At 40.6% G+C, this 13,888-nt stretch overlaps 1 protein-coding gene across 19 annotated transcripts in view; it reads right to left on the minus strand.

Moving 5' to 3' along the window:
- LOC309857599 (uncharacterized protein) overlaps positions 1–9,782 on the minus strand; it is a 96,811-nt gene extending 87,029 nt beyond the window's left edge. For 4 of the 19 annotated variants that reach the window (XM_082750320.1, XM_082750319.1, XM_082750321.1 and 1 more), the window contains exons 1-5: positions 9,446–9,778; positions 5,415–5,604; positions 3,899–3,934; positions 3,418–3,465; positions 1,313–1,461 (exon numbers count right to left, since the gene is read on the minus strand). In XM_082750320.1, the coding sequence (XP_082606446.1) occupies positions 1,407–1,461; positions 3,418–3,465; positions 3,899–3,934; positions 5,415–5,604; positions 9,446–9,551 (435 nt within the window). In that variant the 5' untranslated portion in view covers positions 9,552–9,778 and the 3' untranslated portion in view covers positions 1,313–1,406. Of the gene's footprint in view, positions 1–1,312; positions 1,462–3,417; positions 3,466–3,898; positions 3,935–5,414; positions 5,605–9,445 lie in introns of all 19 variants that reach the window. The other 15 variants (XM_082750330.1, XM_082750334.1, XM_082750318.1 and 12 more) reach the window with 9 other exon arrangements.
- Between the last annotated feature and the right edge of the window lie 4,106 nt (positions 9,783–13,888).

A 13,888-nucleotide genomic window follows, 5' to 3' on the forward strand; every position in this document is an offset into this window, starting at 1 on the left:
AAAAAAAATATAGCTAAATGAATGTCCATTAAAAAAAAAAATACAGGGGTATGTTTAGTTAGCACAACCATAAATCAAGCACTGACGTGTGTCTAGAGCCCAGGAAAAATTGTAGCAGGCCTATAAACTCATTAGAAAGACACAAAAACAATCCTCCACCTCCCCTTTCTGTTATTTTTGTGTTTTGCTCTCATAGGACTCTTTAGGAGAGATGTTTAAACACTTATCCTACAAAGAAATGTATGTTACAGTCATCCAGTGATTCAGTTATTAGGAGATATTTTGAATACCTACAAGGTGAGACTACAGTGACAAAGACAAGTATCTGAAAGATAATGCAAACCTGAATGCTACCAATTTTTACAGTTTATCTTCACCAACTCCTTTTTTCCCCTTCCACTGACCCAGAGTTTCTTCACTAAATTTAGTACCTAAACGGAGGACATGAAAGAGCTGTTTAATAGAAAACACTAGGTCATTCTCCTTCATCTCTCCCACACGACCAAGTATTAGACACGTACGAGGTGTTGAGTAAACTTCTGATATTAAATAGCCATTATACATGAACCTATGTATTACTGGGAATGCTATGATTTTAACATGTTTCAAAGCCAAAAAATATGTTTTTCCTAACACATAAATTGTTAAAGAGAAATTCTTGATATTATATTGCTATGTGAGATAATTATACAATGTTTTCAAATCAGAGGAAAGCTCTTCTCACTCCTACATGGTATTATATTACATTATTTATAGTATCATGTCTCCTCTATTATTCATTCATTTATATTTATATATAAATATATTTATAGTATATCTTAATACTCAAAACATCGACAGAATCCTTAACATGAAGCTAATTTCAAAATAAGAAAGAAATGAAAAATCAATCCAAGATGGAAAATATGAAGTATTCTCTGCCAATTGAATTGATACTTTAGTATTTTGCTTGACTAGAATAAATTTAATACTTGTGTTCTAAAACCTTTTCTTCGAAGCACACTAATACCCTTTGCTGATGCCTGTAATGGAAAGCCATTCTTAAAACCATAGCTTGAAAGGTCAAGTTGTTTTGCAACGAACTTAGATACCAAATGATCCAAGACTCTACAACTACCATTTCTTGATAAATTTCTCTAGTATAGTTTATAGGCTCCTTAAACAGGCCCTTCTTTGTTTCTTTATATAGTCAGTCAATACTGAGAAGCAAAAAACTTTTCAAGTTATCTTGAATAAGGTGGATACCTACATTCACTAGCCAAAAACAAAATAAAATTCAACCACAAAACGTGACTTTTCCATTCTGCCTCACCTGCTGGAGTTGACGTCAGAGCAGACGAAAGAGTAAGACCACGAGCTGAGGTAGAAGTAATAGGGAGATAAATGGTGTGGCAGATGCGGCAGGTTTACTGAATCCTAAACTGAAACCTGTTGTAGATGCAGATGTAGTAGCTGGCGTTTCTGAGTCAAACAAACAAACAAATCCTATTTTACCAGGACTGTATATGTATTACATCGGTTTCAATCAGGATCCCTAAAAGTTCGTGACCCTACTTTTGTAGCCAGAAGGATACGTGGGTAGGAATGAAAAAGGAAAATATAGAAGTTGGAGCCAAATCATGATGAATAATTAAAAGAGGATGCTATGATCTTAGGAAAAGCAAGAAAAAGTCCCATCAATGTGGTCATATTGAAATCCAATTTCAGTTCTACCCCTGGATTTACCTAAAACAGCACTTACCCTTCCTTTGCTCTATACTCAACAGAAAAATATTCCTCCCCTCCAATGCTATTTAAACCACCATTCTCTACGGTTTCCTCTTCCTTTACTTCTGTCAACTCTGGCTACTCCTTCCAGTCTGCTTTTGTCCATCTCCTTCCTCTGTTCAGTTCTTAAATGATACTGCCTATGGCTCCAGGCCTGCTCCCATACTTCCCAACTACAGGATCTCAGCTAGGGCAACACGGGCCTAAGTCTACACCTACCAGAGTCTCCACTGGTTAGCTCTACCGGGATGTCCCTTAACTTTCCACCTCTACGCCTCCCTACACAAAACGTTTCCTAAACCCCCTGCCGTGGTCCACGCAGTTGCTCAAGCCAGAAACCATAATTACCCCTGACATCCCTTCTCTCTCCTGCATTCTACTAGCCACGAATCCTGCTGATTCTACTGCAGAAATAGCTCTGGATTAAAGCATCCTCAAAACACTTAGCTCATGTCATCTTCTTCTCAAGAACAATTATAACCTCTTAATTTGTTTCTGTCCCTCTAAACTTTAATCTATTCTTGGAATTATTTCAGTCACTTTAAAAAAGAAGAAGCGAGAACACCAACAAAAAATAATACCCTGGTGATTCTCTCTGACTGAAGGCTCTTATTACCTCTATACTAACTCTACCCTAGAGTCAAAAGGCGTGGCACACAACCACTTTTTCTATCTACTTCCAATCTGCTCTTCACACCCCCTCTCTCCCTACCATTCCCACTTCTGAAACCTAAATTCTAACCAAACACTTTTCCTACTTCCCTGAATCCCCTTATGACTGGGCAGTTGCACGTCTCCATCAGGAATGATGTTTCCTGCCCCCAAAATAAACTTCTACTCTTATCTTCCTCTACTTCTCTTGGTGCCTTTCATACATGTTAGAGCACTTATCAGGTCATACAAGAACATGTTACTATACCTGCCAGTCACCTTCACCTCATCACCCACTGAATGCCTTACTCATGCTCATGCTCTTGACAACATTAGTATCACCTGCACCACCAGTATCATCACCACACCAACAGCTAATACTAAATGTTCAAAGCATTATGTATACCCAAGGCCACAGAGTTAGGAAGTAGTAGCTGCTCAAAACTATTAAATGAGGAAATACATAATGACCTGCATTTTGGCTTTCCCTAAAGGCACTGAGAGAAGCAGCTTCCAGAAATTAGACTTCTGGATTGCCCTTACCACAACCAGAAATTCCTGCCAGGGTACAGTGCTCTACAATCCTGTATGGGTTCTAAAATCTCAGAAAACAAGAGAATCCGACTGCTTGCCCCGAAGCCAATCCTGTCCAAAACTCTGGTAGTGAACAAATGGGTTACACTTTCTGCTGGTCACAGGTGAGTAGCATCCAAATGAACAAAGTCCACCAATCTTTGGTTTACTTCAAATGTTAATTAATAAATTTAACTTTGACTGAGTTTCCTCACTGTCCTTTGATTCATTCATTTCCTTTGACATTATTATTTTTTTATTTTTTTACTTTTTATAAACATATATTTTTATCCCCAGGGGTACAGGTCTGTGAATCTCCAGGTTTACACACTTCACAGCACTGACCAAAGCACATACCCTCCCCAATGTCCATAACCCCACACCCCTTCTCCCTCCTTTGACATTATTAACTGTCATCCTACTTACTCACATTCCCTTTGGCGTATCGCTACAGAGAACCATGGCATTTTTGAGCTGAAAAGAAATACAAAAACTTTTCAGTCCTACCCTTGTTTTACAGATAACCAAAAGCTGCCAGATACTACATGACTACCTAAGACCTCAAAATGATTTGGAATTACAACAAAGCTTAATTCTAAGACTTCTGGTCTAGAGTTTGTTGCTTTTTTTTTTTTCCACTAAAAGGGTTCAAATGACTATAAAAATACAATGTAAAATAAACAACCAGAGGAAAAAAACCATTGCTGTATTTAAAGTTTTTTTTCCTGAATTAAACAGTCATTGACTTTTTTAAAAACTCCAGTACTGAAAGGCTGTATAATGAGTCAGTGTCTGTGATCTATTAGGTTCTTTACATGCTTCCTTCTATACCCCAGCTCTGTGAAATAATAAGAAAGAGAAGAGAAGAAAACCACAGATCTGGGATCTTTCCTCAAAAAATTCTTACCCAGAGTTAATGCTGTAGTTATACTTGTTGCTATTCCTGGGGACAAAAAGAGAAATAAAACTTAATCATTAATGGCAGATGACATTTTGGGGGGGTTATTACAAGGGCAAGACTTAGAGTCATCCTCAGGATATGATACTACAACAACCAGTATCTTCTACCATGACCGCTAATAGAAACGTTCTTCCTAGAGCACTGGTTTTCATATTACCGGCTATATATAATTATATAGGGAATAAGATTTATAAATGCAAACAACTGCTGCTTATAACAACATTAGGCAAGGAGAAAGAAAGCTACTCTAAGCCAACACTGCCACACAAAGTCGTTTCAAGGAGCTCACTGGAGGCTCCCGCATTCCTGCAGTTCTTACATTTTCTATGTGTGGCTGTGAAAAGTTGCAATCAAAGCCGGAATGTCAATGCATAAAGTGGTAACAGAGACCAAGAGGCCCTGCGGGTACAGAATAAAGAGTAAATAAAGAAATAAGCTTTTGAAATGGCAGCATTACTGACACATATTTTTAATAACCAAATATCTTTAAGTATTAAAAAACAGATTTTTATTACCGAAATGGCTACCAGAAACCTTGACTTCTTGCCCTTTTCCCATCGAAACAACTCTTTTAATAATATAAAAACTTAAAACGTCTCTTAGGAAGGTAAATTATAATGTTATAGCAAGAAAGGATGCTGACTGCCCCATATTTGCAAATTAAAAACGTCCAAATTGGTAAACTTGATTTATCTTCACTAAGGTGAAACACTGCATTATATACTCTCTTGTAAAAATTAAATTAATTCTTTATATTTAAAGAGGTATATCTTCTTTGTGTCAAATATACCAAAAAATAAGTTATTTTGAAAAGAAATCTTGGGATGCCTGCTTGGCTCAGTTGTTTAAGCGGTTGCCTTCAGCTCAGATCATGATCCCAGGGTCCTGGGATCAAGTTCTGCAATGGGCTCCTTGCTCGGTGAGGAGCCTGCCTCTCCCTCTGCCACCTGCTCCCCCTGCTTATTCTCACTCTCTCTGATGAATAAATAAAATCTTTCTTTAAAAAATCACATTTCTTCAAATTTGTTTCTCTTCTTTTTTGAAGATTTATTTATTTTTGAGAAAGAGCTTGGGGGAGGGGGGTGCAGTATGCAACAGGAGGATAGGGAAATAGAGCGAGAATCTCAAGCAGACTCCCCAAGGAGCTTAAAGCCCAAAGAAGGTCTCATTCTGCAAGCATGAGATCATGACCCGAGTGGAAATCAAGAGTTAGACCCTTAACCAACTGAGCCATCCAAGAACCCTTAAATGGGTGTTTTCATTTACACTAGAATAGATCATAACCAATGTTAGGCCTACCACTGGCCCTTAAGTCAACATCCCTATATATCTTTCCATCTTAATATTTACCATTTTTTAGGTCTGACACCAATGACAATCCCTATAAAGGGCAGAGATATAAACCGGAACCTTAAAAAGAATATCCCATAGCTACTCCCTGAAATGTGACAATCCTCCTTACCTGTATTTGTTCCTCCCAGAGTGAACCCAGTGGTAGGTTTTGTTCCAAAGAGCCCGGTTCCAAAACCACCTGAAGGAGCAGATGTCGTGGCAGGAGTTGCAGTGCTTCCAAGAGTTCCAAAATTGAGCCCCACTGAAGGGTTTCTTATTTATAAAGAACACAAAATAAAGTCTACTGGAGCCAGTATTTCCTAAAGAAAAATAAAAATTAACTCTTCAAGGTTAAACACTTTCTTTCTTTTCACATATTCAATATATTGCTATAGAATACAAAAAGAACTAACAATTGATTTTTAACCAACCCAATTCAAATAGTCTCCTGTTCTCTTTAAAAAATAAGTCACATTCAAAAGATTTCAGATCCCAAGGAAATCATAAACAGTATCACATATTCTCCTTCTCTAAGTTTTATTGACAGCGTATTTTAAAATGGCCACAGAGAAGTCCTATGAATGTAGATCATTTTCCTCTTGAATGACTCACGTATAGTCCATATTTCTAAATACATTTGTTCTTTCCCAACTACTAAATAAAGAAAAATAAAACATACTCAGAAAAGTTCTTTTAAGTGATCTTTGCCACCTCTCTGTTGCTTTATCACCATATTCGTGGATTTAGGCAGGGACAGGGAGATACAGTTACTTTTCTTGTCACCAAAACAGCATCAAGAACTGGGGTAGGGGTGAGAAGAGGAAAAGGACTAAACATAACCTGGCAAGAGGAAAATACAAAGTAAAAATTACCCTCTATCCAGATTATGTGTTCATAAGCAGAAATTCTCTTCAGAGTTTCTGAAAGCTCAAAAAGAACAGCTGGTGATAGCAAGTGATGTGAACAAAGTTCACAACTTTCAAATGTTCTTATCAAAACTCAAGGGCTCATATTTGCTAACTATAGTGGGAGAACAAATTATTAAAATAAACAAAATGTCTCAACAACCTGACACTCCAAAAATTGTAGAGGAGAGTTAAAAGAGACTATAACACATAACATAATGGGAGCTCCCATTCATCCTATATAGGTATCTTTATTCTATCCTGCCTGCCCTTCCAAACAGACATAATCCCAAGAGAAGTCAAGGTCAGTTTTAAAAAGCTTATGTCTGGGACACTGCAATTTAATGAGGTAGCAGTGTTATAGCTGGGTTCCAGGGACAGCTCTCCAATGTCCTGGGACTTGTGTGACATAACTTAGCCTTCTTGATCCTCTGTTTCCTCATATGCAAAATGTTAATAACTGTGCCCACTTAACAGATTTTTTGCAAAATATTGAGAGATTAGGCATGGTGAATTAACTTCACTTAATAAATGTTATTACTGTCAACATTAGGACCTTAATAAATTCAACTAAACACATTTTATACAATGTATTACAACAGCCAATCACTGTGAGGGGAACAGAACTTGAAACCAGTCATCAACACTGAGTAGGGGGTCAAAAAAAGGGTCCTGGGATTGAGCCCTGCATCGGGCACTCTGCTCGGCGGGGATTCTGCTTCCTCCTCTCTCTCTCTGTGCCTGCCTCTCTGCCTACTTGTGAACTCTCTCTGTCAAATAAATAAATAAAATCTTTCAAAAAAAATGGAGTGGGCCCGGTGTCTTAGTTTATCATTGATTTTAAAATTATCTCTAGGAACATGGGTATGTGAAGTACAGAAGGTTGGCAAAACAGGGTTTAAGGTATTACCAACAAAGCACAAAACTGTGAACACTTAATCAACTGAGCTAAAAAGGTATTTTAATAAATGTTATTGGCAAATTTTGAAGACCTCAAATTAAGGAAATGGTAGTTATGCTGTCCTCCCTCCCAAATAATTCAGTGATCCCATTTGGTTTTACTGCTATTCCATAAATATAGAAAGATGCACAATGAAATTTTTTTTTTCTGAAATTATGTATTTTTAGACAAAATATTTAAAATTTCTTGACAACTTAAGATAACTGAAGACACAAGGGACTGTTTCATAATTAAATGTGAATACATTACCGAAGAAATACATCAAAGTGGTATCTTCTTACTCAAGAAAGCAAAAGAGAAATTTCTCTACAGGAGAGAAATTTATTTAAAAGCTACCCCAAACAGGACCAAGTTTTGCCTCAACCCACTATCATCTGCCAATGGCTCATCACAATGTGTTACTGTTGACTCCAACAGGTCAGGAATATTGTTTTAACTTCTCCAGCATGCCCTAATGTGGACTTAGAAAGTAACATTTAGGGAGCACTTACCAAGTGCCAGATATGATGTTAAGTACTTTATTCATTAGCATCTCTGCTCCAGATGTGGGAACTGAGGCTTGGAGAGTAACTTCCCTAAAATGATTTACCTAAAGAGACCAAATCGGGATGCCTGGGTGGCTCAGTGGGTTAAAGCCTCTGCCTTCGGCTCAGGTCATGATCCCAGGGTCCTGAGATAGAGTCCTGCATCGGGCTCTCTGCTCAGGAGGGAGACTGCTTCCTCCTCTCTCTCTGCTTGCCTCTCTGCCTACTGGTGATCTCTGTCTGTCAAATAAATAAATAAATAAAATCTTTTAAAAAAGTATATTTTTGACACAGCAATTGCGATTCCATTGAACTAATCTAAGTAGGAGATGATAGGAATAGTTTTCGCCAAATCGGAGAAGGGTTACTGGTTGAAAACCTGGAAGAAAGAACCAGTACCCTTATTTATTTCACCATCTGAAACAGAGTCCATTATATGGAACTGTGTTCAATAAATATCTGTTCCATGAATGACAAGAGCTTGCAACAGGGCGGTGGCACTGGAAGTGAAGCAAATGGAAACTAGGTAATTAAAATTAGCAGGCCTTGCTGATTAAGGGTGCAGAGAGAAAAGAAGGTATTAAGGGAAATTCCCAGACTTTTCCTTGACTGTGTAGTCTGTACCTCCCCCATTTTTCTTGGTAAATTATGTTTTTTTTAATTTTTTTAAAATATTTTATTTATTATTTGACAGAGAGAGAGAGAGCTCTCAAGTAGGCAGAGAAGCAGGGGGTATGCCCCTTGGTAAGCAGAGAGCTCCATGCGGAGCTCAACCCCAGGATCCTGGGATCATGACCTGAGCAGAAGGCAGAGGCTTAACCCACTGAGCCACCCAGGCGCCCCTGTACCTCCCCTTTTTAATATAAGGAAGATAACTTTTGGCTTTTTACTCTACAATGACAACCCTCAAGCTTCAGGAGATAGATACCTTGTAACATTTTCTATGCACACTTCTTGATGTAATGAACTCCTCCCCTTTTACCTTAAAAAGACGGAGTTCTAAAAATTAAATCTCTCACAATGAAAATGACCTTTGACTATTATTGTCTCTTTCTAAACCTCTGCTGACTGTATTTCGTCATCGCCTGAAGCGGTGGTTTAGCAGGTTGCACAAAAACGATAAATAAGCTACCTACATTTTTCAGTGTAACTAGAAGACAATGTGAGTCATTCCACCATAACACTCACGTATACTAATACGCTCACTGTTCAAAATGACCACCAAGAAATGCTGCAACACGTATTTAAAACAAAAACCTGCAGCAAAAAAGGACAGGGTTCCATGAGGTACCAAGAGGTGAGCTCGTTTAGAATACCACGAAATGATTAAAGCAGTGGAATGTCCAAAGCCGTATAACCTGCAATGAATTCTGAATTATCAGCGATAAAACTCTAATTGTCCCCCTTAAAATTTTTCTATTGTCTTTTTCTGAAACCCCAGAATGACCCACAATGTCGTTCTCCGTTCTGTGCCTCAGACTGCCGCACTGCTAGGGCTCAGCGTGAAACCCCAGGCCCTTTCACCCAGCCAGACCCCACTCGACAGGGACACTGGGTGAACCATTGTGGATTCTGGGGACCTCACAACCCCTACGACCACCCTCCCGACCAGGCCCAAAACGGCAGGACTATGAGGCTGGCGCTGCGCAAGTCTGTCTTTCTTTTTCCCAGACCCACTAGAAAGGAACCCAGCGCGAAGGGAGAGGGACGGGCCCACCCACGGGAGTCTCACGGAGAGGACCAGGGCGGGAAGGCGCAGAAGCGCAGTTACCTAGATGCCCCGTCCTGAAGGAGAAACCGCCGCCTGCGCCGGTCCCGCCGGGGGCTACGGTGGTGGAGCCCAGCGTGCGGGTCCCGAAGGAGAACCCCGTGGACATGGCCGCCGGGGTTCACCGCCGAAAGCAAGCTGCAGCGGTTCTGGACGTTCCTCTCTCCTCAAAGCCAAGGGGGGACGAAACAGCATCGCTCTTGCCTAGCCGCGAACTGGCGGGAACTTCAAACCCCAGAGGCTGAACAAACAAGGCCGAGGTGGGTGGGGCAACCACCCGAGAGCACGTTCCGGCTCCCGCCGCGCGCACGTAACCGGGAGCGAGCCCGCCGCGCAAGGCAACCTGGGATGAGAGCAGTGCATCACGCCGGGGCAGGGCAACCTAGGAGGGTGCGGGCTGCGCGGGCGGAGGGGGGGGGGGTAGACAGGGAGGGGGGGCGGGCTGCCGTGGTTGCGCGGGGGGGCGGGGGAGGCGGGCTGCGGAGGGGGGGGTTAAACGGGGGCGGGGGGCGGGCTGCGGGTGGGGGGGGGCGGGGACGGGTTTGCAGGGGTGGGACTCCGGTGCTCTTAAAGGGTAGGCGCTTGGCCTTAAACAGCAAAACCGTTCCCTTAGTTCTGTATTTGCATACGTGTTGATGTAATCTGTACTCCAGGCCTGTTGAATATTATTGCTTATGTCTTTCCTTACTGGTAAAAGGATGCGTGGAATCCCAAGGTGGGGAGGGCCCTATTGAGCAGTCCAAGCCCTGTTAGAGGAAAGGAGGCGCGCTCAGTCCATGGTCTGCTGCCGTCCCTTCCCGAAGAAGGAGGGGTAGCTTGTGTTTCCCTGACAGTTCGGAAATGAACTGAGAGCAATTCATTCATCCGCTCCACAGCTTTTGGAGCCCGATAAGCGCAGTCATTGCGAGTTGCCAGCCAGAAAGCTCAGAGAGCGTCCTTTGGTGGGGGGTGGCCGATCCCGTTGGTGGCGCTGAGCAAACCCCCTGGACGTCAAGCGATGTGGTCAAGTCCACGAAGTTTTTGCAGCGTATCCTGCTGGGTAGGAGTCTGGGTATCCAGGCCCATCGTGGCGATGGCTGCCTTCTGGCTTTGGGTTTTGCATTGCTCTGACGCCTCTTTGCTACCTACCAGAGGAACTGCCAGGTGGAAGGGCTAAGTACAGAAACAAACACAATATAGTGCGGAATTTAAGAGTTCCAAGAGCAACCCCTAAACATAAGAAAAATGTAGATTTAAGGAAGAGATCCACTCTTGTAGAAGCATCAGGAAAAGCTTCATGTCTGGTGCATTTAAGGTGCTGTCATCATAATGTGGGTCTTTATTCAGAGATTGTTACATTACTCCCGCAAATGCTTTTCCTACTTGTGATTTCTTCCAGTAAAATTCATCCCATAAGCAACCACCAGATTTGCTCTCCTAAAGCACAATTTTCACCCCTGCACTGCCTTGATGAAACACCCAGTGGCCCTTTAGGCTAGCATTCGTCCTCCATAAGACAAATCTAAGCTCGGGCCTCACAATTCCTCTTAATGCAGCACTTTCTCTAGTGTTGAGGTTGGGCATTGCTGCCTCCTGTGGACTGAATCCTGTCCCTCTAAAATTCATGTGTTAAAGCCTTCACCTCCAATGGGATGGTGTTTCAAAATAGGGCCTGTGGAAGGTCTTAGGTTTAGATGCGGTCACGAGGGTGGGGCCCTCATGATGGGATTGATTCCCTCAGAAGAAGAAACATTAGAGACCTCTATTTCTCCATTTCTTGAGAATACAGCTAAAAGGCAGCCTTCTTAGGCAAGAGGAGAGCTGATGGGCACCTTGATCTTGAACTTCTCAGCCTCCAAAACTGTGAGAAATTTCGGTTGCCACCCAGACTGTAGTATTTTGTTATGGCAGCCTGAGCACTTACACATTACCTCTGTGTGTATTTAATTAAAAAACCTAACTAGCATTTTAGATATTATGGACATCACCATAAGAATAACTTAAAAGTGATGTATTTGAACTGTAATTTAAAGAAAAATTTCATAGTGACTGAACAGGAGGAGGAAAAAATGAAATATCAAGGGTTTTAGAGCTTCAGTCATCTAGAAAATGCTATTATCAGTGATAACTTATAAGATGGTTACTAAGAGGACTATGAGGAAAACATGTAGGGTATTTTGACTGGAAAAAAAAGATCCAGATGATTTTTGGAGGAAGATAGAATGTGGCTCCCTACATCTTTTAATTCCATTGTGTATTCTTTCCACAACTTTTGAAGACTATCAACATAAAATTAGTAAGTTCAAAAGGCTTGGCCTAGGAGTACCTGGGTGGCTCAGTCAGTTAAGTGTCTGCCTTCCACTCAGGTCACGATCCCAGGGTTCTGGGATGGAGCCCAGCACCAGCCTCCTTGCTCAGCGGGGAGCCTACTTCTCACTCTCCTTCTGCCTGCCGCTCCCCCTGCTGGTGCTCTCTCTCAGGATCTCTCTGTCATTTAAATAAATAAATAAAATATTGTAAAAAAATGCTTGGCACATACAGTTTATATGTTGATTAATAAAACATGTAAGGTTAGCTGGAAGGAAAGTGCATGTAAAAATGTAGTAGGGACTAATATATATTCATAATAAGGGAAACTGATGTGGGCCATATCGGAATTAACTTCTCAATCATTCTGTAAATCTTAAACAGTTTTAAAAATAAGTTTATCAAGGGCACCTGGATGGATTAGTTGGTAAAGCATGCAGCTCTTGATTCTCAGGGTTGTGAATTCAAGCCCATGTTGGGTGTGAGGTCTAATTTGAAAAACACTAAATAAATAAAATATAAGTTTATAAAAGAAAGTGAGAAGTTTGAGTTAGATAAAAGTTTGAGTTTGGGGGGAGCCATTCAAATTGATAAAGTATTCCTTTAACTTCATAAAAGTTTTAGTATGGCATTTTTGTCTTGCATCTGGCAGAGTAGTTTAACTTGTGCAGAAGTAACCCCTGAGCTGCCACGGAGAGGAGCGCTGCAGGGATGGAAAGCAGACTACTTAATGAACAGCAGTATTACAATCTATAACATGGCTCCAGATACACCGAGTGTAAGACTGGACCTCAAAGACCTTTTCTCATATAAATTCTTCTGCTTGTCATACTAGCAAAAAGAAAACACTTTACCTCCTTCATTCTACAGAACTAGAACTCCAAAGAAATATACCTATTTTACTGTTGCTATTGTTTACAGTTTGGGGCTATTAGAATGGGGTTGCTATAAACATTAGACATGTACCTTATTGCATATGTTTAAAATTCTCTAGCATCCACATTTAGGAGTGAGTTGATGGTTCCTAGGCTATGTATGTGTTCCACTGGATAAGAGGAAGATAAATTGTTCTTGAAAGGTTTTGTGACAAATTACACCCCAACAGCAACCGTGGTCTGAGAGTCCATGCTGTTATCCATCCTTGCCAAAACATGTTAGTGTCAACGTTTTTGAATTTTCCTGATTAAAAATAAAGTTAAATACTTTCATATATGCTTACTGAACTTTTGTCTGTCTTATTTTGTGAAGTCCTGTTTAAATGTTTTTCCCGTTTTTCTGTGGAGCCTCTGCCTTTTTCTAATTTATTTATAGAAGTTCTTTATATTTTCTTAATATGAATCCTTTGTATATTATATGTATTAAAACTGCCTTACTCTCTGGGTGCCTGGGTGGGACAGTTGATTAAGCCTCAAACTCTGGATTTCAGCTCAGGTCGTGATCTCAGGGTCCTGGGATCAAGCCCCATGTGGGGCTCTGTGCTCGTCACAGAGCCTGCTTGTCCCTCTCCCTCTGCTCCTTCCCCCTATGCTCTCTCTCTTTCTCAAATAAATAAAATAGTTTTTAAAAACCTGCCTTACACTCTATGGTTTGTCCTTGTACTGCTTTATTGTTGTCTTTTCTTTTTTTAAGGAATAGAATTGTACAATTTACGTACTGTTCAATTTATTGTCTACAATGTTTGTATAGTCTGTTTTAAATAATTTCCTCTATAATAAAGTCATGAGACTCTTCTCACTTATCCTCCAAAAGTTTATAATGCTGCCTTTCACACTTGGGTCTTCAATCAACATAGGAATAGATAGTGTGGGGTCAGAATCAAATTTCATCTTTTGACCCATATAGATAGCAAATTTTCTCAGCCCCATGAATTGAAAAGAGAGTTTCCCCACACTGATCTGTAATATCACATTTTTTCATAAACCAGATAGCTACATATATGTGGTTTTATTTCCAGACTCTCATTCTGTTTGCCTATTCTTGTAACATGCCACCTTAAGTACTATAATTTGGGAAAGTCTTGCCTTCTTTTTCTTCCTCAGAATTATTCTTAACCCTTTACATTACCATATAGGTTGTAGAATCAGCTCATTACACATACATACTGACAAATCCCTGCACCCCCAAAATATATACACACACCAACCTGTTAGGATAGTGATC

The sequence above is a fragment of the Mustela nivalis genome (genome assembly GCF_964662115.1).
Source record: "Mustela nivalis genome assembly, contig: HAP1_SCAFFOLD_934, whole genome shotgun sequence".
NCBI lineage: Eukaryota > Metazoa > Chordata > Mammalia > Carnivora > Mustelidae > Mustela > Mustela nivalis.